This window comes from Magallana gigas, chromosome 10 (assembly GCF_963853765.1).
Source record: "Magallana gigas chromosome 10, xbMagGiga1.1, whole genome shotgun sequence".
Lineage (NCBI taxonomy): Eukaryota > Metazoa > Mollusca > Bivalvia > Ostreida > Ostreidae > Magallana > Magallana gigas.
Genome location: NC_088862.1, coordinates 36,229,495 through 36,257,166, shown reverse-complemented (window position 1 = coordinate 36,257,166; position 27,672 = coordinate 36,229,495). Strand labels below are relative to the sequence as shown.

Sequence of the window (27,672 nt, the reverse complement as noted above, 5' to 3'; positions counted from 1 at the left end):
GTGACGCCATGGTATTACAGTAGGTCAGGTCTAAAACCAAGAATGTTCTCAAAATTTGATATCAGCTGTTAATATTTTTTGACTGTAAAATATAAATCATAACAAGTTATGACTATTATATCACTCCCTTTTTTATTTTAAAAGCAAATAACAGTCTCAAACCAAACAAAAAAAAAATCATAGTTTTCATGAAACACATTTTTCTTCTGATTTATAACCCAGTCAGTTAAAAAAAGACATGATTTAGACACACCCATTTTGAGTTCATGTTGCACCATGATTTAGACACACCCATTTTGAGTTCATGTTGTACCATGATTTAGACACACTCTCATTCAAAAAGGCAATGTTGATGAATTTTCAGTTAGTCAAATAAAGATATGATGTTGGTGAATTTTCAGAGAGTCGGACAAAGTTGGATTTTGACACACTCCTAGTCAGTCAGAAAAACACAAGATTTTGAAACATTTTGTTTGAAGACATCCATTCATTTTCCACTGCTTGAAGTGTAACAGCATCACCAAATGGTACTCGGTACAGCTGCACACGTTTTGAGTACATGTTAAACCATATTCAGTACATTTACAGTTATTTTAGTACACATGCACTTCATTCTTTCATTATTTTAATGAGGCTGATTTATAATCTATAAATCATGTTTTTCACATTCTCAACTTGAAATTAAAATATGATATATGGGTTAACTGTAATACCTTAGATAATATAATGTCAATAATCGGATATCCAAAAAGTTTCACCTAAAACTATTATATGATGACCGTTTTAAGTACGAGTTTAATATTAAAAACTGTAATGTGATTTCATTTTTTTTGACAATCACTGTTATATTGCATATTGATTCTCTAGAGGATGACATATTTCAACCATCAACAAATTCTTAAGCCAGAGCTCCAGTAACACAGTATATACTGTGTGTATGTCAGAGGAGGCCAGGGTTTCTCTAGACATAGAATGTGTCAGGATAGGCTAGCTCAGTAATGCTGATAGCAATAGGTTCTTTGAATCTTATTTGCTGTGGTGTATACTCTTTGATATTTTCTTTCTGTGCTGTTGTTTCAAACATTAAGGTTATAAAAAATAATTCAAATTCCACTACTTTTAAGGAGTTTATTAGATTTTAATTTTCCAGCTTTTGATATTGTTATCAAGTTTTTAGTTGATATTAAAAATCTAAGAGATGTGTTTTGCCCATTCATAAACCATAATTTTTGCTATTTTTCAGGTACTCCAAGGTCAAGGTTATTTCCACGGAGATAGGCGTGAGATCCAGAGTACCTTGTTATAACTTTGTCTTCACTGTGTCTGTCCGACCTTGACCTTCATTGGCTCCATACTCTCTGGTGCTGGAAAATAACATTCTTTTTACCTGCAATAATCATGTCCTGTCATTTCATGAACCAAAATAAGGAATGTGAATTATTGTTATGTTGGGACCAGATGTTTTATATGTTATTGTTTTTATTATTGAGTTCAATATCATGGTGTTTGATAATTTATTTGAGCTGAAGCAAATTCTGAACTCATCGCATGATTTTACGTGGCACATAATGTGCTGTTTTGTACCTATTGTTAAAACAGTCCAGTTACTATTCATTATGCAAAGACTATAGCAATATTTTATGATACTAATGTCAGAGTTTTATTTGGAGAAATGTAGACATAGAATTATTATGTTTTTATGGTGTATGATATTTGTTTCATATTCTATGGGATCATTGCTGTTTAAAACTAGTTCTTACTGTTTGTGATTAAACATAAATAGCTGCTTGTCTCTACCATGTAAATCTATCACCCCCTCCACCCCCCCCCCCCCCCCCAGTATAATCTGACTACCTGCCATGCAGAGGAATTCATTGTATATATCAATAGTACAACAGTTCTGCCCTTTTATCAGTATTTTTTCTAGTTTTATCTGTATAACCTATTGTCTTGAACCTGTTTTACGTGTATCTTGTCATTGATGTAAGATTGACCATACTGCCATTTTTTGATTCTCATAATTTGACCCAACACTCCCAACTATTCCCCTTAAGTATGAATATATAGGTACATGTATCTTGAAAAACTATACGGTTCTTTTAAGTTTAAATTGGTCTATCATGTCATATGTTATAATCTTTGATGAAATCTCATCACATCTATTTATAATGTCAATACACGGGAGTTTATCAATGCCTGTCAAATATTTCTCACTAGATATAATGGCATTAATAGAACCCCTTTGGTTTATTTATTATCAATTATATTACTCGTAAATAGGATCATATATTGTTTTATGATATGTGGATTAAATGTTTTGTCATGTATTGTATATGTTTGGATGCTGAATTGAAAGTAAAATATTTAATTTACCATGTATTGTGTTATTTACAAAACGGGATAGGATATTATTGTCTTATGGTGTAGAGTAAATGACATCTAAGTCATGTGGTCTGTGGGAGAAATTGACATGTAAGTCACGTGAGCTGTAGGAAAAAAATACATATAAGTCATGCAGTTGATAGCTTTTTCACGTGGTCTATGGGAGAAAGTGACACTAAGACAGGTGGTCTGTAGGAGAGAGTGACACTAAGACAGGTGGTCTGTTGAAGAGAGTGACACTAAGACAGGTGGTCTGTAGGAGAAAGTGACACTAAGGCAGGTGGTCTGTAGGAGAGAGTGACACTAACACAGGTGGTCTGTAGAAGAGAGTGACACTAAGACAGGTGGTCTGTAGGAGAAAGTGACACTAAGACAGGTGGTCTGTAGGAGAGAGTGACACTAAGACAGGTGGTCTGTAGAAGAGAGTGACACTAAGACAGGTAATCTGTTGGAGAGAGTGCCACTAAGACAGGTAATCTGTAGAATAAGTGAAATCTAAGCCACATGATCTGGAGGAAGGGATGGAGAGAACATTACATTTGAGTTATGTGGTCTATGGAAGAAAATGACATCTAAATCGCTGTCTGTAGAGAAGTGAAGACAAAATGACATCTAAGTTAAGTGTTCTGTGGGATAAGTGATAAATGACTATTAAAAAAGGGGTTGTTCTGATCTTAAATGTACATATAATTTGCATGATAAAACCACCATGTAAGACCTTAATTGCGTGTTTACCTCACGGAGACGAAGTCTGTGGAAGCTTTGCTTTAGTCCCCCTGTGTCTGTGTCCGGACCTGGTTAAATATAATTTGGAGCAAGTCATGTATCTAAGTTATTACTTGTCCAACCTTCACTACACTTGCATGGACTTAGGGGACTTGGATGCGGAATCTGGGCCACGATTTTCAGATGCTGGAGGAGATTAAAGTTCGAGGAGCTGGTTAAAGTTTTTGAAGCAGGTGCCATTTAATATCTATATCTTACTTTCTACTGGTCCTATCTTCATCAAACTTGCATTGGTGATGTATCTTACATTATGTTTCCCCTTACAGGTTGAATTTTGACTCTGAACCATAGGATTTAGATGTTTGATGAGGTTTATGTTTTTGGGGCCAGTGCATTTTGATGACCATAACTTAATTACTTCTAATCATATTGTCACCAAACTTGCAGCTGAGTCTAATGATATTTATGCATTGACAGGCATGAATGCTGAATCGGATCCATAGGTTTTGAATTCCGGATGGGATTTATGTTTTTGGAGCTGGTTGAAGTTTTTTGAGCAGGTGCCCATTGATAGACAACTATTAGATATCATCTGTTTAATCTTTACTAAACATGGATGAATGGCGTATTTTGTGATAGTGGTGCACTACAAATAATTGAGTACTGAGTGTAAGTCATAGGTTTCGGATGTTAGAGAAAATTAATACAGGTTTAAATGTTGCAAAAATTGCTGCCCTGACAAATTGTTTGGTTATTATTCATAAATACTGGTCCTAACTTTACCAAACTTGCATGCACTAGTATCTTATGATACGTTTGCACTTGACAAGCTTGAGTGCTGATTATAAGCTAAAGGTTTCGGATGATGGATAAGGTTATTGGAACTGGTTGAAGGAACATGGTCACGATCTCTGTCAAACTCTGTTTTTCTGTTTTAATGTTTATAATGCTTAATGAATGCATTTCTAATAATCAAATGAAATATGAGAGTCAGTCGTAGAGTTACAAGTAAGATAGAGGGCTCACAATTTTACGTCGTGTAAACAATGCTCGTGCCCTGTTTTGTTTATATATGTTCAATATACCAGTAAAAATATTTTTCAAGCAAGCTGATTTGTCTATCTTTTTGTTCATTTTGAAAATAAATTAACAGTTTCAAACTTTTAACATATTCCTTTTAGGTTAAAAACTGGAATTTTGTACTTCAACTTTCAAAATGTAAACAAAAGCTTTGTTGACAAAGCAAAGAATTTTAAGCTCTGTAACTCATTTATAACTCAACGAATAACACTCACACTTGATTGTCTATTAAAAATGCCTTACTGAAGCATTGTAAACATTAAAATCGGAAAAAGTAATTTTTAACCAAATCGTGACCGTGCCCCTTTAATGTTATTTGAGCAGGTCCCTTTGATGACTATTTCTGACCTATTACTGGTCCTAATTTCGCTAAACTTGCATGGATGATGCATTTTATGATACTTATGCACTAGACAGGCATGATTGCTGAATCTTAGCCAAAGGTTTTGAATGCTCAATGAGGGTTAGGTTTTTGAAGCAGCCATTGCTAAGCTTCTACTGGGCCTCATTTCACCACTTGTACGAATGATGCACCTTATGATACTTCTGCACTTGACAGGCTTGAATGCTGAGCCATAGGTTTTGGATGCTGGATAAAGTTAAGATTTTTAGAGATGGTTACATCTTATGGAGCAGGTGCCCTTTCATTGACAAATCGTATTTTATATCATATACCTAGTAGTGTAATCAGCCTTGATACACGTGTTATGGACTGTATGAGATAGCAAAAGGAAACTAGGGCTGTATCGCCCTCCATCAGGACTGATATTTGTCTCAGAGCGTCGAGAGAGTGTAATACCCTCAATTTTGAAATCGTCAATTCTCCAATACCTCTGTTTTTATTCAGACTAGTTTGTGAAATAACGATAGAATAACAAAAAATTAATATAAAGCATAACTTAACACGTCTGAATATATTTTATTTTTTGTTGAAAAAAAAAAAGCGCCGAACATGTATCTAACTAATGGAGGTAACCTACTGACAGGTTGTGTATTTAGAACAGTAGCACGCGTTGTCTAATATCAATCAACATTCAAACTATGGAGGATATAGAGAAGAATGTAACGCTAGACTACATCTTAGAAAAACAGAGATTAAATGGTAAAATTTAATGGTCAAAGGAATGGACTCGCTTATGAATGTTCTCGCAAGTTGACGGTGTGGATTTTCATCTCAGTCTACAGATCCCCTTCTGCTGAATATTAAACGAGGACGGATTGTCAACAAACTCCGATAGCTCTTACAGTTCTGAACACATAAATAGGAATAAGGAATCATTCTTTGAGTATTATGAGGTGATAAGGGCTTTATGATAGATTTGATCACGCACGACCGAAATTAACACCTCATAATATTCAAAGAATGATTCCTTATTACTTATATTTATATAATTTTAAGCCATCGTACGATTAAATATTTAAAAATATATAAGCAAACGCCGCTGGAGCCTCAATTTGGCGTCAATTGTATTATGGGTTATATAGTACAAAATCGATACGTAGTGTTATTACAGGCAAAGACACTGGAAAATGTGAATATAAAAGAATAGAAACGAACGAGTTTTGTTTATCCGAAATAAAACCCGTATTGCTTCTTTTTAAATCATTTTTTCCTTTTTTTGAGTTCTAGTCTTTGATTTTGATATATCAATTATCAATTAATCATTGTTATTCCCATACTTACGTCGCCTCGATATACCCCAGTGAACTTGAAATAAAAGAAACCACAGAGTCTGCGCCATTTGTTTCATACTTGGATATTTTACTGGAAATGACATTGATGGTAACCTAACAATAAAACTTTATGAAAAAAGCGATGACTTTAATTTTTTCTATAGTCAATATCCTTTCTTAAGGAGCAATATATTTTCATCACCTTAATCACCTTCATCACCTACACATGGTCTTTTTGTCCTTCAGTTAGTTTGATACGCAGGGGCATGCTCTTCGTATAAACAATTTCTCAGTCATGTCTGTATCATTTGTATCATACTTGGATATTTTACTTAAACATCAGTCAGCATGCGACCCAGTGGAAGATTGTATTTGCTGATAAGGTCGTTGTATCGACCATAGAACTTACGTAAATATGTCTTCAAACGTGACTGTTTATAGTCCTGTTTTATCAACTTGTTTGTCAGTAGCTTGCCTCGCCTTAGAAACAGCGAGTGATTTACGCGTACATGTACGAGGTTTTGAATAAATTCTGCTTCATACGAAAATAAAAATACGTCTGCTAACAATGGAACACAATTGGTACCCATTGAAATTTCAACAGATTTTTGGGAGATCTGATTTTCAAAAACTAAATAGATGTTGTCTATCAGAAACTCAAGCATCTTTTTAACATACATTTCAGAGTACTTTTAACAAAATGGTTTCGCACATGACTGATGGCAAGGTTAATAAATTTACGTGCCCATTTTCATTAAAAAAGCAGATATCAATGATATCATAAAGACAGGACTTTCATTCTGTCGTTGATGATGGTTGCTTCAAGATCGATTTTCTTTATTCAGACAAAATAATATGCAACTGAAAGATCTACTAATGCTTTGAATGGAGTTCTGAACAAGGGTAATCAATTGCATCTCTCTCTCTCTCTCCCTCTCTCTCTCTCTCTCTCTCTCTCTCTCTCTCTCTCTCTCTCTCTCGTAGGATCGTAGTTGCTATATTGTTAAAGAGCGGGGGATATGGTAATATCCTCTATGGTGTAAACTACAACTAAAGAGATAAAATAAACTGGTCACCTAAATGCCAGTAATTTAATCGACACAAATTGTCTAAAAAGAGGATTAATCAAAACAATTTGTTTGTCTCTGACAAAATTGATTAGTCCAGTGATTGCATCACATTGATACTAAGTTCCTACGGCAAACTTTACTTGTATAACAACAAAATATAAAAAGAAGCAAAAATTAAGTACATGTACATTGTATACAGTTTATTTAAGAAGGATAAAACAAGAAGACAAATTTGCAATTGCACATTGTAAATACCAAGATTTGGGTCTTGACAACTCCTGAGCCCTGAGTTTTCAATAATTTTTAGGTTTTATTAGAAAATGCATAGTAAATATCATCGAACTGTCCTTTTTATGGGTCATAATAATGGTAATGGGGTTTGGTATCCAATGAATAAACATTCCAATATCAGGCGAATTCTAAATTGCGCACTAACGGAAGTGCGACAAACAGAAATAAAATAAGAGCACATCATTCTGACAGTTTTTCCGCTGCATAAGTAGACAACGGACGGTTCGTCTTCTTTTTCTACGTATTCTACTTCTCGTACCGAACCGTATCTCCTACCATTGAACGACCAAAACCGTATACTTCAATCCGAACCCATAACGTCATTAAAAAGTTCATAAAAGATCATCCACAATGTTCCGTAACTCCGTGATATAATTGAAAGTTTGCCGACTCCGGCAGAATTCATTGGAAAGGTAAGGATCTGGTCGTTAGTTAGTCATTGTTCCAAAAACACGGCTTCCGTTAATCCAAACAGACAATTTTGAGTCGATCGGTACGGAATCAACACGTTGCTGAATCGTGTTCCATGACAAAATAGACGCCGGGTTCTTCCGCGTAACAAGGAAACTGCAGATGGTGTTGTTATCTAGCCACTCTGAGGACGATGTTGGATAAACTATAGAGGAGGAGGGTTCTTTGCGTTAATTGTTGTGCCACGGCCCAGTTATGGAAAAAACCTGCATTTTTATCCAGAAAAACTCCTACAACTGCGGACAATCTCTACCAATTTCTCGGATGTAAAAGCCGTTTGTGACATCAAATGCGTTAACGTATATTCTTTTTTTTTTCAAATTTAGAATTCGAGTTCAAGGTTAATATAAGAAGTATGCATAAAGTATTTCTCTCCCCTTCGTTACTCTCTCTCTCTCTCTCTCTCTCTCTCTCTCTCTCTCTCTCTCTCTCTCTCTCTCTCTCTCTCTCTCTCTCTTAAAATGTGTCATAAATTTTGCTCATTAATACTCTCTCAAAACTGTTGTGTAGAACTTTATGAAAGCGTAACTCTTTTAAAAAATTGAGGCTGGCTACCCAACAAAATTAAATGTTGGTCAATAAACTCACAATTTGTTCTTATAAAAAAAATTGTAGATAACTCAATGAACTCCACCCTCCAATCTCTATGTTTTTTGTTACAATGTTATTGCAGTCAATGGTCAGCAACAGTATCATGTGTTTTATGTTATGAAGGGCATCGATTTTCTCATTCTACCTTCATCGGGTTCAAATTTCAATTCTTATTCCTTTAAATGTTCCATGCAGTGCTAACATATACAGCAAGCTAATGTATTAAGGGGGCATGACCACAAATATTTTCAAATTAAACATTTGCAATAATGCCAAAATATTTAAATATTTTAGACAAAACTTCAATTCCAGGCAAAAGTTATGGGTGAGATAAACGTCTCACAATATTTTGTTATGCAAACAAGACTAGTGCCATGTTTTTGTTTACGTCTAGGCTGGTGGAGAGAAAATGCCTTCCACAAAATTGAGAATTTTTTTTTCATTATTTTATCTAGAAAATGCTTTTCAAAATAGGAAAAAAAAAAACAAAAACAATCAAACTTTTTTCAAAATATTTCTTTTAAAAGGACAGTCCGATAAAACCTAAACATAAAACCATTTTGCGTTACGAAATGTTGCGAAAAGTAATAGTAGTGACGACATTAATACTATTACGGAAATATGGGATTATAAAGGATTCAGCCAATGAAATTTCTGTAATTTAGTAGTAATAAGTGTACGTTGTCAAATAGATTTTTGACCCAATAAACGGCATGTTTCGAGGGCCAGTATATATTTTAAGACTCAGCAACTTTGGATATGATAAAATACATTTCTGGGCAAATCTAGTATTTTGTGTCAACTTTTTCCCATTCAAGAGACTTTAAGAGAATATTTCGAAGTTTGGCTTCCACCATTTTGAAATGCCTTTTTGTTTTCATGTACTTAACGCTATTTTAAAGAAGACCAGCATATTTTTGGGAGGCTCAGCATACTTTAATTATGATAAAAAACCATACTGGTCCAATTGATAATTGGAAATCGGGACCAAATTATTTCATTCGTATGTTTTTGCATTGGGATAGTTTGTTCTATGATGTACAAAGGAAAACGTTTATTTTGCAATTATTAACCGTTTAACGTAGATGTTTCAGCAATTGCTGCATAATAAAAAAAAATTAAGAGGATATAATAGTTTGATTTTTTTAAAGCATTCTCTAGATACAAAATGACAATAACAAACTGTCAAAGGTTGTTGATGGCATTTTTACTCTGCTCCCAGTTGATTTTGTTTTGATGACGAATATCAATGTCAATATTCCCTTCCAAAAATTGGAGGGAAGACCTCCTCGCTACTAGTTCGTGTCTGTTTATAACTATTATTATTGGGTTTTTTTCTGTCACGTACTCCAAAAAGGCTTCAATCGATCTTAATTTAAAAAACCCTATATATGTCAGAAAACTACGCGATTGATTTGGTTGTCTCGTCCAGTCCCGAGACATGTTTGCTTGTTCACGATTTTTCTTTAAAAGCATCTTGGATAAAACTTTCAAATTTCAGAGATAGTAGACAGTTTTCAGGTGCAATGTCCTTCGCATATCCGAATGTCTGCCGTCAATTTCTGTCGACACTGAGAGGAAATGAAAAATCTTAACATTTCCTTTTTTTATTCTAAATATTGTTTTTCTTTTTTTTTTCGACAGAGGGGTTCTAATGTATACAAAATAATAAATCTGTTTTAAAATCAATGCACGCATTTTTTGAGATTCTGAGTTTGAAGCGAGAATTTGCATTGTTCATTCGTTACAGTGGTGGGCATGTGTGCTGGCGATGAGGGTTCAATATCCGAGTGCCGAGTATTGGTAATGGTAGCAATTTTTTTTAAAGATGTGTTTCATCATTCGTAATGGAAACATAGTTGGAACACTTTAAATTTTGAGCTTCTAGATATCAAATTTTCAGTTACACTAGATGAAATGGAAGAATTGATTGTTTTACAAAAATTGTCTGAAATTAGAAAATTGATAAATCGATGGTAGTTACCGAAAATGTCACCTAATAATATTCAAATAAAGATTCCTTATGACTTATATTTATATTTTGACATATTTTGTGTCGCTCAATTTTTTAGGAAATAATTGGGCTATAAGTTTCAAAATTGATTCGAAATATTAACACAGACAAATACAGTTGAAAATTTGATAATTCTTAGAGTGCACATGTTTTAACGTTTTACAAAATTAGATCGCAAAAATATGGCATAAAGATGAAGAATGAACCGGTAAAATAAATATGTTGTTTGATAAGAATAAATGTGTATATAATCAACAGATTTTATAGTCAAAATTGTCATAGCGGCCACTTGAAATCAGCGGCCACTCCCGATTAACGGCCACATTTTTCATCTAAATGAAATAGAAAACCCGAAAGATCTTGAGTTAGATAAAAAAAAAAGGTATTTAATATCATATGACAGCGGAAACGTTTCAAGTTTGAAAAACTCAAATTAACAACATTTTGAAAATAAGTACACATCTTTAAAAAAAAATAATAAAAACAATGTAGACCCTGAAAGTCCTGAAGCACCATCTAATGTAACGGGGAACGAAAATATAAACAAATTTTGTCGGGGTGGTTCAACAGTTCAATGCAGCAACATTTCGTAGAATAAATGTCAAAAGACCATTATTACAAGGAAAGCCATAAAACTTTATGCAAAGACGTAAAATAATTTGTGTACATTAAAACACTTGAAATTATATTCGTAAATGAATCTTTATTTATAATTAAACATGTCTTTTGATGCATTTTTGCTTATACATTGATATACATGATTTTGTGTTCAAACTGATTAAAGGCTACCTAGATGTCTTAAGCGGCCAGTTTTCAAATTTCAATAAGGAGGCCCTTTAAAACAAGAACAAACATCAACGATAATAAAAGAACGGAAGAAAAAATGCTGAAGAGAGGAAGATAGAAGGGATCTTTGCGTAAACACCACACACATACGTAACTATTGTAAAAACACCGCACTTACGAGTACATGTTACAAAATCAGCACATATGAAAAAAATAATTCTCTTCAACCAATCATAATTAAATTTAAGTCCTGATCATCTTTGGTTAATAATTCAATATTTGTTCATTTGTGCAGTTGGTGTTCGACAATAAACATTAAATTACAAAACTTTCAGCATTCGTTTGGACACATATTTTCTTGCTGCCAAAAAAAAAATCGTTTTGAACTGGTGATCATCCGTTGATTATTATTACAAAAAATTTCAATCTCGGTTTTGCGTCGTATATTATTCCAGTGAACAACCATGGCGTCAAGTGAAAGTTAGTGTTACACCAATATGTTACATCTCCTTTGAACTTTCCGCAAATGAATTTCATTTTTGGACTTTTTTTTGATTTGCAAACGAGACTGATAAATAAAATCATATTTGATGCTTCTAAACAATCATATTTACCTATCATAATAAACGTTAGTTGCGTTATCTTGATATTGCGTTATCTTCATGTCGATAAAAAAAACCAAATACGTTGGACAATTTGGTTTTATTTCTCATACTGTCATCAAATAAGTGACAATAACATTAGTTTTAGATTTACACATCGTAGAATACCTTCATTTTCAGTAAAATCCAGTTAATCCTTCCACCATTATTGATCAAATTCGCCGCTTTAATTTTAAATACATTCCGACGCCCCCGTTGTTCCCTTGTTACACATGAACTGGTTTACACACTGAATCCAGGTTGTAAAAAAAACCCAAATGCACTTGTACCTTTGAGAACACTACCAGAAATATATTTTAAATTGTTTTTTTTTTGTAAAGTGCAAACGTAAATAGCGTAACAATGTTAAAAACCTTCTCAACTTTAAATAAATAAGCAATCAAGTGACTTGATATTACTTAATACCCATGGACTTTCTGAAAAATGCAATAACAGAAAAGAAACCGAAAATAAACAAATTAGAGATAAAGTGCATATACGGCTGAAATAAAAAATGTTGCGTTTAACCAGAATAAAGTTTTATAGTTGTAAAACCATTAGGTAGACTCTTAGTTGTATAGAAATTATATTGACTCGAAGCAAATAGTGAGTAAGATGACCTCCGTTTCTCCGGATCGTGGCGGGTAATTTAGGGATAAGGCAAACGAGTATTAATTGTATCAATTTTTTAAGAGTTTCTTTATTATTCAATATAGAAAAATCTGAGCATTATTGTACCACATGAGTCGTTAGTTAGGATTAATATGATGTAAAATATACGAGAGAAACAGCTCAGGAACAAGTGCACTTAAGCTGTAGAGAATGGACCCTTTTTCTGTCCCGTTTTTATGTAGAAAATATCAATAAATTGCTTTTTTTCTCGTAATAGTTAAGCACTGATGGATACTTATGATTTTTATGCACGCTTAAATTTACCAAAATTAGCCTACAGCTTAAAAAATTTAGGATATTTAAATACCTATAAATAATCCAAATCCGGAAAAATCGAACCGAACCTACTTGAATTGTATCTATTTAAATCAGTGGGAGGAGACATTTAAATCAACATTGTTCTGTTGGTGGATCGATCGGCGCCTTTTGCTTCCTTTATGCATTATTTTACGTCTGTAAAAAATCAAATAAAGCTTTGAAGTTGCATTTTATCATAGTGATTAAACAAATATTCCTGACCAAACAAAGTTGATGGAAAGCGATTTAAAACGTGTCAATGTTTTACAGTGAGCACATTTGACAAACGTCTACCTGGATAGAACCCACGTGATTGTTGGAAATGATTTATTCCATGCGTGAGTTGAAACATGGGTCAAGCAGGTAATAGCTTTCGATTGATATAGGACAAAACCTTGAAATGTTCATTCGTTTTTAAATGTATAATGCCTATTTTGTCTTTTCCTAAAGTTTGTACTCGGTTAGGCTGACAGTAAACAGGGGCTTTGAAATGAATGCCCGTCATCGATTTACAATACAAAACCACGACTATCGGTGGACCCCTACTATGTTGTAAAGCTTTGTGCTTTTTATATACAATAAATTCAGCGCTTAAACTTGTTAATTCTATTGATATCTATTCTTTTGGAATAGATATCAATAGGTGATGTTCGGGAAAAAAAATGTTTAATTTGAATCTTTATTTTTTCACTTTTTACCGGGGCACATAAGTGCACTCGTCCTGCAAGGTTTTGAACCACATTATACCGGTATTGTGCATTGTATAGCAGTGACTGTAAAAAAAAACCATGAAGAAATTCTTCAAAACATAACGGCAAAGATTTTCGTAAGGTTTTCCTACGTCACTCTAGATACTCATTGTTATTGTGACGTCATAGTTTGATGTTTACTCTGACTATGAAAAAGGTGTTTAACTTCAGTTTGCGTCCTCTATATGAGAATTATTGTTAATTTATATGTTTCTCCTTTTTTGTATGAATTATTAAGTGAATTGAAATCGTTGCTAGGGAAAAGATAAATCTTAAGTAAAACTTGTTATAAATGCGATCGTGAAAAGCACTTAAGATTTCTCGTAAGCGATTCTTAAGTTAACACCTCACGCAAATTCTAGACTCCTCTATAGCTAATGACATTGCAGTTTTATTATCATCATACCTGTTCGCTTTCCTTGATTTTTGTATCTTATATTTCCGATAAATTCAATATTAAATCAATGCCTGGTGGTAGAACAACTGATATGGAATATACAGGAAAATCGTCAAAAACTAGATCAATGAAGCGTTGAAGCGTAATAACATCAAAAAAAGGTATGTGATAAAAAATCATCTGTAATTATACAAATGTTTATCACACGGGTAGTATACACCTGCTGTCTGAGATACATATTTGTATTGTATTGTATATTCATTCTATTAAATGTTCTATTATTAAATGTGTGTATTATGAAATGGATGCATGTGGTTTGTTTACTTAAGTTATAGCTAAATTAAATTAATATATGTGTGCATTTTTTAAAATAAACCGTTTGATAACATTCATCACCACGTATTTGAAAGTTTAAATGCTTAAAATCGTAAATATTGAATTTAAAACCAAGAACCATGGAAGGGCAAACAATTATTACCCGAAAAGTCAATTGTTTAAAATCGCAAATAATGAAATTAGAGTTTAAAATCCGGGAGGGGGGCTTCAAACTGATTAACTGAAACATTAATCGCTTAATATCGTAAATATTGAAGTATGGATGGGCTTAAACGTTCAGCGTTAAAATAAGACAAAAATAATTTAGGTGAGAATACATTCTGATCTTTGTCCGTTGGTCAAGATAACGCCCAACGTGTTATAAATTGGCATTGCCATATTTATGTTTTTTTTTATTACATACATTTGCTAGAAGAAATCCACAATACTAAAGGCGACCAACCCATTTAACTTTGCGCAGACATATCGCGCAGGAGTGATTGTCACAAACATCGAATTCTCAATATTACGTCACAATCGCAAAACTGAATGAAAGATCGTTTATGACGCAATATATAGCTGTTCTCCGCCATCAATACACACTTTATCTAGTGCAAGTAACGGTTAAACTTGCCATAATATAACGCGCTAAAATACGTTTTTCAACATTTTTTAACATGCACAAATTTCTTTGTAGGTTATGTTAGTACTGGAGTGAGTTTTATAGTTTTATATTAGGGTCAAGTTATTTCTAACCAACAAAAACAGATTAACTTAATAAGTAAACCCACTCAAAAATCAATACAGTGAAATACAGACTCAAAGCAGAGCAACACGGACCTCAAAAAAAAGGTAGGATCAGGTGCCTAGGAAAAAAAAATGCACCCACTGTTGACCGGTTGTACCCGCCGTGTGTTCATTGTTTTTACTCACTTGGTATTATGAAATAATAATTTGATATATCGTAGAATAACTTCATTTTGAGTCAAAATCCCCCTTATCGGTTAAATTTGGCGACGCAATGGTAATTACTTTCAGAGGACCATGTTGTGTCCTTGTACCAAGTATACTGAATAAATGCACTTTGGAAAAATCAAATGAACCTTTATCTTTGTAAACGGTACCAATGATAAAAAAAATTGTTTTCTTTTTTAAAAGTGCATATTTAAATACCCTTTTAATCTTAAAAGCCTTCACAACTTTAGATGAGCAATTATGTGACAAAGTATTACCCAATCCCTAACATTCTATTAAAAAATGCATAGTTATAAAAAAATTAAAAAAATAAATTAGGGGAAAAGTACAGTTAGGAATAAAAGTGAAAACATTGGAAATAAGGAAATTATAGTCAAATAATTGTTAAACCATTTGATAGTTGCAAAGAAATCATATTGAGTCTAAGCATACAGTGAACAGGATGTCGTCAGTATCTCCAGATCTTGGCGAACATCTGAGAGGTGATAATAATAATTTTCAAATAAGAGAAACAATAATAATTATTATTAATATTATAATTAGTAGAGTATTATCATTAGGCTAAAATAATTCTCTGAATCATTATATGTTTCCATATTTATTATTTCTAAAATTTATTTTTTTTTCTTCAAAGGCGGACGTAAAACTGAACAACATGCACAGATCGTACTGACTGTCGTGTCTGTTGTGTCCGTTGCAGTATTCATCGCTTTCTGTACAGTGCTTGGTTTACTTATCAAAGGTAATGATAGTAAAATGTCACGCTTTTATTGCTTAAAAGTGTAGTTTAACATGACATGTAATTAAACATTAAAAATTAAAGTTGAATAGGAAATTATGTTTTTGGCATTTTCTTTTCTAGAAGATATTTTTGCAGTTTTTTAATAGTTAGTGTTTACTGTCTCGCATTTGGAATTTAGCACCCGAATTATAAAGACGCTTACTATTTTTTGCTTATTGGCACAAATCAGAAGCCGATATTTTTTGTTTTACATTCCAATGTTTTGAACAATAAATGTAGCTGGTTTTTCTTTTCTAAAAACTGATTGCATAGTTTTTGTGTTTTTGCTTAAAATACTCTTGTTAATGACGTATACATACTTAGACAAAATGACTAACAACAAAGGATTGACTTGTCTTAAATTGAAAACTTTAACTTTGGCATACCCTAAGTGATAAACCGATAGTTTCTTGCACACGCATACGTATTGGTGCACAGGACACTAGTTTTTAAATATCCCAGACCTGTAAAGAAATTCTCCATTTACTGCATTCATTAAATAATGAAAAACATACAATTGCTAGTATCATATTTGAATATATATGTGTATTTTGAAATATGAAAACCCAAAATACCCATAATACCAAATATACCCAAACAACACATTGCATGGTGTTTGTAATAAATCAGTATCCTCTCTAGACGATTTTGCCAAGTTCAAGTTGTTTAAATGTTTATTTGTATACATGATCTGCATTCTTTAAATTTTTTCAGAAAAAACAAATCATCGTTGTGAGAGTGGAAATTGTTATAAAGGTTAGTGCTTGACGTAACTCATGCGTTTTTACGTCTTCAATGAATGGAGGCATACAATTGTGTTAGATATGCTATTATTTTATAAGTATGTAATAAATAAATTAATACAGACCTTTTTCTATTATAAACTTCGTCTCAGCCCTAGACCAATATTTGCTGGGGCCGAGGGCTGACATTGGTGTCTCGGGCTGATACGGCGTTTAATATGAAAACAAAGTATTTTTTCTACAAATCTTATTTCAGGTCTTTATAGTTTACCTCAAAATTCCTTGTTCTTTAACTTTATCCCAACGGCATAGATCTATCTATCTATCTATCTATCTATCTATCTATCTATCTATTTATCTATCTATCTATCTATCTATCTATCTATCTATCTATCTATCTATCTATCTATTAATTTTTCCATCTATCTCTTTATATATTTATCTACATACATTTATAAATCTGTTTAGATATGTTTAAATATCTCTCCCCTTTCATTTTTCTATTATCTTGATACATGTCTAAATATCAATCAATGAACCTTGCTAAAAAGGGATTCAAATACATATCTACCTATCAATATACATTTTTTCTATCCATTATTTATAATTTTATTTCAATTAGAAATTTATAGAAAAAATATAAACATTAACTTTTTATTCTTAATTTTCAGATGTGGATGAATGTCAAAAGAATCCTTGTATGAATGCAGCAGCCTGTGTAAACAACGAAGGGTCGTTTACCTGTACATGTGTCAATGGATGGGAAGGATCACTCTGTGATCAAGGTATTTATCTCTATCTATCTATCTATCTATCTATCTATCTATCTATCTATCTATCTATCTATCTATCTATCTATCTATCTATCTATCTATCTATCTATCCGTCTATCTACTGATTTATCTTTCCATCTACCTATTTATGTATCAATCTATCTATATCTAATATCTAAAATTTTTACATCACTCTTTCCATTAATTTATCTATTTTCGTTTTCTAAGTCTAATTATCAATCAATGTACCTAATTATTAAGCACTTCAAATATATATTATAGTATATACATTATAGTATATCTTTTATCTATGTATTATCTATAATTATGTGTCCATTCAAAATTTAGAAAAAAAAAGTATAAACATTAACTTTGATTTCTTATATTTAAAATGTAGACGAATGTCAAAAGAATCCTTGCATAAATGCTGCAGCCTGTGTAAACAAGGAAGGGTCGTTTACCTGTACATGTGTCAATGGATGGGAGCGATCACTCTGTGATCAAGGTATATATATATATATATATATATATCTCTATTCTTTTATGTTTCCATCTATCTACATGTAACAATCGATCTATATCTCTATTTCTGTCTAAATATGTAAATATTCCTCTTTCCCTTAATACATCTACTTTCGTTTTTTAAGTCTAACTATCGATCAATGGACCTTGCCAAAAGTCCTTAAGATATATGCCTTGCTATCAATATATCTATTTATTTATGTATTATTTATAATCATATTTGCACTAAAAATTTAGAAAAAAAGGTATAAACATTAACTTTGATTCCTTATATTCAAGATGTAGACGAATGTCAAAAGAATCCTTGCATAAATGCTGCAGCCTGTGTAAACAACGAAGGGTCGTTTACCTGTACATGTGTCAATGGATGGGAGGGTTCACTCTGTGATCAAGGTATCTCTCTCTCTATCTATCTCTATCTTACTATCTATCTCTCTCTCTATCTATCTCTCTCTCTCTCTATCTATCGATCGATCGATCGATCGATCGATCCATCCATCCATCTATCTATCTATCTATCTATCTATCTATCTATTTATCTATCTATCTATCTATCTATCTATCTATCTATCTATCTATCTATCTATCTATCTATCTATCTATCTATCTATCTATCTATCTATTAATATATCTATTTATTTATCTATCTATCTATTTATCTATCTATCTATCTATCTATCTATCTATCTATCTATCTACTATCTATCTATCTATCTATCCATCTATCTATATATCTATTAATTGTTCCATCTATCTCTTTATATATTTATCTACATACATCTATAAATCTGTTTAGATATGTTTAAATATCTCTTTCCTTTCATTTTTCTGTTATATTGATATATGTCTATACATATCAATCAATGAACCTTGCTAAAAAGGGCTTCAAATATATATCTACCTATCAATATAAATTTGTTCTATCCATTTTTTATAGTTATATTTCGAATAGAAATTTATAAAAAAGTATAAACATTAACTTTTCATTCTTAATTTTCAGATGTGGATGAATGTCAAAAGAATCCTTGTATGAATGCAGCAGCCTGTGTAAACAACGAAGGGTCGTTTACCTGTACATGTGTCAATGGATGGGAGGGTTCACTCTGTGATCAAGGTATAGCTCTCTCTCTCTCTCTCTCTCTCTCTCTCTCTCTCTCTCTCTCTCTCTCTCTGTCTCTCTATCTATCTAATTTAATTTTTTTTTTACTTTTATACGGTGCCCATAAATGCACTTGTCCATTGTGAACGCTTTAAAACGATAGCTATGCTACCTATGTGTACAAAAATATATTGCAGTAGGATTCATGATTAATTAAGCAATTTACAATGAAAATAATGATGGACAAAATGTGTTTTAAACAAACGACACAAGAGATTACCATTTCGACTCATATAATAATTTGCCCCTGACGTCTATATTGTATAACGACTTTGGCATCTCTAAAAGTAAAGGTCATAATGTTTTGGCAAATTCAAAGTAGACCTGTGTACATTTTGTTTAATAATAAATCGCAAAATTGCTTTGTTAACAATCGATGCATTACACGCAGGTTAAATAAACCTAACAATCGGGGGACGAAACCAAACGGTCACTTTTTTTTTTTTTACAAAAATTGTCAAATGAAATCCCAGTATGCTATTCCATTTCCAAATAAGCATCAGCAATATTCGCAAAAGAACATTCGTTATATAGGTCGAAAACCCTAATGAAAAATTACTGATTTTGCCACACTCTCAATAATGGGATCAACCTTGATCAATATCCTATCGATGTTCTCAAAATTCATCGTATTCTGAACGGAGGATCCAAACAAGTGATTGCCAAATCTCGAAATTCCGAATGTAAAGTTAACACAATTCCTAATATGTCCAGAAGCTAAATTAAAAAAAAATGTTAACTATGTACAACCATTTGACCAAATTAAACGGCAAACTTACAAGTGATTTGAACGCATCCAGACCGCATGATACTACAGCAGAGAAGTGTTTGCAATTGACAAAGAGTGACACCGGAACAAATTTGACATTATGGACACAATAAGTGAAAACATTGTGACGTCAATTTATCTCTGGATTGGTTTGGCAAGTTTGAAGTAGATCGAGTTCTGCTTCACCAGAGATGATATTTTAATTTTTTACGGGTGGGTTTGTAAATTGCCAGTTTGTGTACGAATCAAATCTAGCTGCGAGAGATTGCCGTTTAAATGTTGTTTAACCAGATATGGTATTTCCTGTTTAGTTCATAGCTACAGTAAAAAAAAATAGGAGAAAAAAGTCGCAACGACTAAGAGGGTTTACCTACATTATCAAAGCGCAGTGTATTTAGACATCAGACATGCTAGTTTTTATGTTTGTAATGTCTTATTTGGTTATATTCCCTAGACTAAAAATAAAACATAATTTTTAGGGTCTTCCGTCTTCAGCGGAAGACCCTTCTATTATTCTTCGGTTTCTTTTTCAATTCTATTATTATTATTATTATTATTATTCTTTTTTTCCTTACACATTTTGTGCAGAAGATTTCTCGGCGATTACTCGTTCGATTTCTTTTAAATTTTCAGTAAAGATGCCCCGCCGTCTGAAGTTTGTACCGCGGGAAAATTTTTTAGAAATTCACTTCCGTTCGGAAGTTATCGTCATTTTACGATTTTTAAAAGTCAATTTTGTCTGACAGGTTTTTCAAAAATGAGTAAAGATATAAGGCTGAAATTTTCAGAGATGATAGACCTACTGTTTTTCTGGCGCAACACACTCAAGAAAGTGTCCGCCGTCACTTCTTTTTGTCAAAGAAAAAAAATTTAAAAAATTAAATTTTTCGACTTTTTTATTTTTTAATATTTCTTTTTTATATTTTAACAGTTGATAGTGACCCTCTTACTGATTCAGAATATGTAATTTGTTTTAAAATCGATCAAGGCGTTCTCGAGAAATTAAGCGTCAAAGTCCTGAAGCGAGAGCCCGAGTAGCTCAGTTGATATAGTCGTGGACATGGCCCAGGCGACCCGGGTTCAAGCCCCGACTGCCGAAAAAAAAATTTCCAATTTTTTTGGATAGAATAACAATTTCGTGTTAAAAGTCGTCTTCTCTTCTCAAAAATCTCACGGAAGACCCACTCGTTGCTCGCAACGAGATCGAATCTAGTTAATTTTGTAATTCATATGGAAAGCAACATTTAAGTTCTTGTTCAAAACACGTATAAAAAACGCCAATATTTTAAAGCTCTTAAAATACAAAATTAAAAAGTGTATCTATATTAAAGAAATTACAAATTGAGAATTATAAAACGCACGTCTTTTATGGAATTGTAGTATTAACCAGCTTTATTAACGACCCGGCAGCTTTACATGTTACGTAGTTGTTTCTATGCATCAATTTAGTATTTCAAACTCTTTTTTTTCTATCCTTTTTTGGACTGTATACACAGTGTTGCTGCTTCTTGAAGGTATTCAGTTTCACAAATGTATCAAAGAACTACCCTACACTTTATTGTACTTACAATGTTGGATGAAAATGTGAATAGGTAAGAATCGAGCAAGTGATTGCCTCATTATGTAATTAGGACTCTATTTTGTTCACAAAAATAATAAAAGAAGTTAGAAAAGAGACTAGAATCATGTATGCAGGGTTTTTTTTTTTTTGTCCTGTGCTTTTCTCATCCTTTATCATTTGTGAACGGGTTTCCCCGGTCTTAAATTCGCCTACATTCACTACCTAGTTATCACAAAGTAATATAAGAATTATTTTGTGTTCAAACTATTCTTAAATCGCCCGCTGAAACGAGAATAAAACTGGGGCGAGTATGTCACTGTATTCCATGGTTATGTGGTACACTCTCCCTTGAACAACAGCTATCCTATTTAGCTTTTAAAATACATGTTTTGCTGTTACTTGTATTACTTTACTGAAAAAAAATCCTTTAGATATTTGCTTAAAATCAAAGGTTACACTATTGGTATTTAACGTGTCAAAATTTCTATATTCTAGGTTAATCCAGTTTCTTAAATAATATTTTTATTTCACTTTTCAAGATGTCGGTGAATGTCAGTATAATCCATGTCAAAACGGCGGAAAATGTTTAACCACCATAAACTCGTATGCCTGTATCTGTGCCTATGGATGGGATGGAGCACATTGCGAACAAGGTATCTATCTATCTATCTATCTATCTATCTATCTATCTATCTATCTATCTATCTATCTATCTATCTATCTATCTATCTATCATAATTTTATATTCTAACAATTCATTTGGACTTTTTTTAATTAACGTATTGATTGAATAAACAAATTCCTTTCAATTAGATATAAACGAATGTTTGACACGGCCATGTTCAAATGGAGCAAGTAGCTGCACAAACTTACAAGGATCCTTCATCTGTCATAGTAAATCAGGATGGGAGGGGCCAACATGTGCTATTGGTATATGTATTTTAATATCTATCTATCTATCTATCTATCTATCTATCTATCTATCTATCTATCTATCTATCTATCTATCTATCTATCTATCTATCTATTTATCTATCTATCTATCTATCTATCTATCTATCTATCTATCTATCTGTTTACCTTGTAAGTATATTGTCAAACTATTAATCTCGGTGGGGTTTTTTTGGCAAAAAAGTTGTTGATCAAACTCCTGAATTTCTTTATGATCAGATATTGATGAATGTATAAACAATCCATGTGAAGGACCCAGTTGCACAAACACCCAAGGATCATTTGAATGTCATTGGTATATCTATCTATCTATCTATCTATCTATCTATCTATCTATCTATCTATCTATCTATCTATCTATCTATCTATCTATCTATTTATCTATCCATCTATCTTTTTATCTATCCAGATATCCATACATCTATCTAATATATATCTATCTTTTCTCGAATGATCCATTGATCAACATCTATCAATTAGCATATTTACTTATCGATCAATCTTTTTAACTGTCTATCATTATCTCTCTCGCGCTCCTCCTTTTTCTTCTTTCCTTATCTGTTATCATATCTTACTGAGTTTTGCATTACAGATATAGACGTATTTTCAAGAAATGACTGTCCGCAAAAAAGGTTAAGAATTGTGAACTCACAAGGATCATACCATTGCAACTTATAATCAAATAACTAAGATAGGATCAGATGGCAGTTATTATCTAGATCATAAGTAATAAATGTTGTACAAGTCAAGTTGTATGAACATCTTTTGAAATGTATGAATATTTTAAAAAGCCATCACCATTTTAATTTGTGTATTTCTAACAGGCATATATATTCGAATCAGTTGTATAATGCAAAGATTCCCAAAACGCATGTCCATAATGTACAAAATTATAAGTTATTTATATAATTATAAGTATATTCTTGTTCCGTAAATGTTGATAGATAAATACAAGAATGAATTTATTTTTTGGGGTTCAAAACAGAACTGTCATGCAAAATTTTAGAAATAAGTGTAGGGGTGAAATCAAATTGTAATATTTCGTTGTGTGTCAAGATATAGGCTGTGCAAACATTTTATGTTATAAAGCATATGCTAAAATTATAGTATATGTTTTATTATCATTTAGAATTTATTATTTAGAATTTTTATGAGTATGTTTATGTGTTGTGACATTGTATTGAAATACAGTAAGACACGGTTATAGCGAACACCTTCATGGCGCTTACAGCGAAGTATTTTTCATTCCCCGAGACTTTATTACATGTTGTAAACTTGACGGATATAACGAATTACGCTTATAACGAAGTAAAATTACCCGTCTCTGGCACTTCGTTATAATCGTGTTTTACTGTATAAAGTCAAAAATTCCAAAATTAGAAGCACAGAGTTTAAAAATATTTTTGTAACATAATTATATTGCTCTTTAAAAAGGCCATTTGATTTTTTGAATTATTTGTCCGCTATTAAAATTACTGATAGCAATATGATGATAACAATCAACATTCAAATTCAGAGGTTCAAAGGAAAAATACAAAACAGGAGCAGAACAAACTAACAAAACATAAAGTTAAATGTACGTACAGGTGCCACGGAGGAGTGAACATCCTCGGCTGACCGGTCACACCCGCCATGTGTTCTTTGAGGCAATCGGGGGAAAACAGTTTAATCCGTAGACCACTCGGTGATTAATAATCGCCAAACAATTGTTACAGGTTCTACTAATAAACATAACGCCTGTTGAGAGTTCAAACATATACTATGGACACAGTGACAAATGATAGTAATGATTGAAATTAATCTAATGATTGTGAGCACTGTAAACATAGAATAATATTTGCATTCAACGTATTTTTTGAAAGTAAAGTATGTAGAAAGCTACTGTCGTTATATTACTGTAAAACATGTAATTCATATGCTTAATTACTATGATATCAATAATTATCATACTATTACAATCTCCTCCGGATGAAGGAATAAAGTCTGTGTCATTCAACGGAGAAATACGAAATAAAACTGCATAAGAAACTGAATATACGCACGTTTCAGAATTGATTTACTGCAATGATGAAACAATTTTCTACATAGCCATTTGGTATACACAAGAATTTAAATTCTTAAAATGTCCACCCTTACCCTGCCTTACCCTATGCCATCATCACACAGTCTTTGGTCCAGTCGGACGCTTTTCTCTCTCTCTTTCTCTCTTCCTGATCTCTTTGAAGCGGGAACAAGTCTCTCCATACCTAACTGTGGTTAATCACTTTCAATGGAATGATCCTCATCTGGAAATATCTTCATTTGCTATAAGAATCTTATCTCCTGCTGTGGTAATCTCATCATCTGCTGTTGTAATGACATCATCTGCTGTGGTAATGACATCATCTGCTGTGGTAATGACATCATCTGCTGTGGTAATGACATCATCTGCTGTGGTAATCTCATCATCTGCTGTGGTAATCTCATCATCTGCTGTGGTAATCTTATCATCTGCTGTGGTAATGACATCATCTGCTGTGGTAATCTCATCATCTGCTGTTGTAATGACATCATCTGCTGTGGTAATCTCATCATCTGCTGTGGTAATCTCATCATCTGATGTGGTAATCTCATCATCTGCTGTGGTAATGACATCATCTGCAGTGGTAATCTTAGCATGATCGTCATAATGTTGAGTAGAGGAATACTGTTGGGATTTTCTTCGTATTACAGGGTAACCTACAAAATAAAATTAACTATCTGTATCTGAAGTATCATCTTTGTCTTTTCTAAGCTCCTTTTATTTTATTTTCTTGGCTTTGGTGGTGTTGATCTGGGTATTGGAAACTTCAAGTCCCAATAGGTTAAAATAGGTTACTATGAAGAACCTTGGAACGACCTTCTCCATCCTCTCACCTTACTTTGAATACAGGGATGGCCATGTTTGGTTGGAAACTAATCATATAAGGCTTGTCTTCCCACGTGTCCGCTATTTTGCGATTCCCGTCATATGATACAATTCTAACGAGAACCCTGTCACCAATTCCTAATGTAGCTGCTCTGGCTTAAGGTCATGTTTGGACTTCTGTCTGTTTTGTTAGGCTTTTGTCGCTGTCCTCGCTTGTCTGTATGCTTCATGAAAAGCAACCTCATCTTTTATATGTACTTGGTTGTACACTTGCTTTCATCATACGGACAAGACAAACCAAAGATGACATCTACAGGTAAGTTTAGCTCTCCCCCGAACATGAGAAAAAATGGTGAGAATTCTGTAGTGTCATTGGCCGGGGAGTTGTATAAATGGACTAAATCGTTGATAGGACTTTTCCAGTTTGCTTTCTGAGAATGTTCTAAAGTACCTTACATAAAAAGTAAATTTCTATTAAATCTCTCTGTGACATCAGTACCCATCAGGTGGCATGGATTGGTTTTGGATTTTTAGATGCCTAAAATAAAACTTTTTGATAAAAAATATAATTTTTGTGATCGGCTTCGGCCGATCACTGTTGTGTCCATATGAGGTATCCGGCAAATGCTTCCACGTGCGCACACATTCCGCTTGCACATGTAGTTCTTATAAAAACTTAAAGTTTGGTTTAGTATATATATAACATTTTACTCAGTTTTATTTCAATTCATTTACCTTAAGAGTTGCAAACATACATACCATACAGTTCGACCTGTTAATTCAAGAATGCACATTTTATCTCACGCGTAAGAATTTCTATCGAAAGATTCATTCTGTAATGCAGTTGACCTCGATGAACTTACCTCAATCATAAAAAGATGATCCATGAACTGACCTCGATCTATTGATGTTGCATAATAGTAGCTAGGAAGACGGCTTGATTTATAAACAAGGTTACGTTATAATGCGACCTCAATAGCAAGTTATGATGGCATTCAATGTTTTTCAGTCGCATTAAATTATTTGAATACAACTTTTTCTTTGTATACGTGTTAATGCTCTTTGAAGAGCCCTACTCAGTATTCTAAGGAAGAAGAAAAAGATACATTAACATTTAATAATTACGTTAAAAATATAAAACTAGACAAGGAGTTTACGAACGGCTTTCCCCAAATTTATTTCAAAGTTAAATTTGTTGACGGTTTGTAATGATAAAATTATGGTGTACAGATTCAATATAATCTATATTTTGTAAAAATACAGTGCTTTTTTAAAATTATTTTACATCAAACTAGCTGATCATGTTGATTGCTTGTAGCTAACAATATATCATTATTGCCGGCAGTCCATTAAAAGAAATACTTGTTAACTTTGCTGCAGAAATTTTCCTGGGGGTACTGTATTTTAAAAGTTGTAGATGGCTAACGCAGAAACCCAACGATGACGTGTGATATCGAGTTAGCTTTGCTTTAAACATACGTCAATGGGCGATTGTCTGTAAAAATCAAACGCCAGAACGGCAACAAATGCGTCGATCTGACATGTTCTTATATATATATTGATATCAAAAATTTGAAAGTCTGTACTTATAGTCAAATATCAAATAATATCAGAATAGAAAAATAAATGAATTATGTTTTTTGGCTGCTTTAAAAACAAGTAGAAAAGTTCAAAAATGATTTATTTTCTTTCTGCTATAAACAGTAAGTTGAACAATTTTCAAAGGTTTATAATTTGAATACATTAATGCTGTGTCCCTAATTATAGTTATAAAAAATACTACTATTTATTTCATTTCACGTTTGAAACAACATTACCTATAGTGTGGTTGTTTACAAACAAATCCACAACACATGCGATCTAAAATGCTCGACCAAACCAATTGCATTATCGTGTTTGTTTATTGCAAAAAAAAATCACTAGATACGTCTCCAATTAAAATATAAGCGATAAACTAAAATTACATTTAGTAAATTTTAACACCTAATTGTATTCATCCACAATCTGTTGATTGAGCAAATTTATACATGTACTTATGCAATGAGTTGTCAATAACCAGGGAGGCAAAGTGTGGTTTTTGTACACAATTTGAATAAATGGAATAAAAATCTTGTAATACGTTTAATACTTTAAGGAACTTATTTCTTATGCGCATTTGAAAGGCGGAGCGGAGCATGACTTTTTGGACGAATTCCAATCCAGACAAATGCAAGAAGGCTGCCAAGCATTAGCGACGCCTTAAAACAGTGAATTCCTTACGTTTTAGATAATCAGAATATTTTTCTTAACGCCAATTTTTTCAAGAGTGAAAAATGTAGCTTGTGCCTGGGATAGTTCTTCTCAACACGGCTACTGGCATAAGGTAATGGCCAATTTTAGACTTTGTTGATCTTGT

At 32.7% G+C, this 27,672-nt stretch overlaps 3 protein-coding genes and 1 long non-coding RNA gene across 13 annotated transcripts in view; all 4 read left to right on the top strand.

Moving 5' to 3' along the window:
• Nucleotides 1-2,373, top strand: part of LOC117683857 (pericentrin) — a 67,893-nt gene extending 65,520 nt beyond the window's left edge. For all 9 annotated transcript variants that reach the window (XM_066073584.1, XM_066073587.1, XM_066073586.1 and 6 more), the window contains one exon: nt 1,244-2,373. The gene's annotated coding sequence lies outside the window, so the exon portion shown is untranslated. The remainder of the gene's footprint in view (nt 1-1,243) is intronic.
• Nucleotides 1-27,672, top strand: part of LOC105330472 (uncharacterized) — a 320,443-nt gene that overhangs the window by 196,289 nt on the left and 96,482 nt on the right. The gene's annotated exons all lie outside the window — the stretch shown is intronic.
• Nucleotides 15,762-17,434, top strand: LOC136272506 (uncharacterized). The gene is made up of 3 exons (XR_010710514.1): nt 15,762-15,873; nt 16,627-16,668; nt 17,327-17,434. It is a non-coding gene; the product is annotated as an uncharacterized lncRNA (long non-coding RNA).
• Nucleotides 17,826-24,733, top strand: LOC105348836 (fibropellin-3). The gene is made up of 7 exons (XM_066074174.1): nt 17,826-17,933; nt 18,230-18,343; nt 18,951-19,064; nt 21,979-22,092; nt 22,253-22,369; nt 22,610-22,685; nt 22,983-24,733. Coding segments are annotated over exons 3-7 (393 nt in total). The 5' UTR covers nt 17,826-17,933; nt 18,230-18,343; nt 18,951-18,979; the 3' UTR covers nt 22,984-24,733.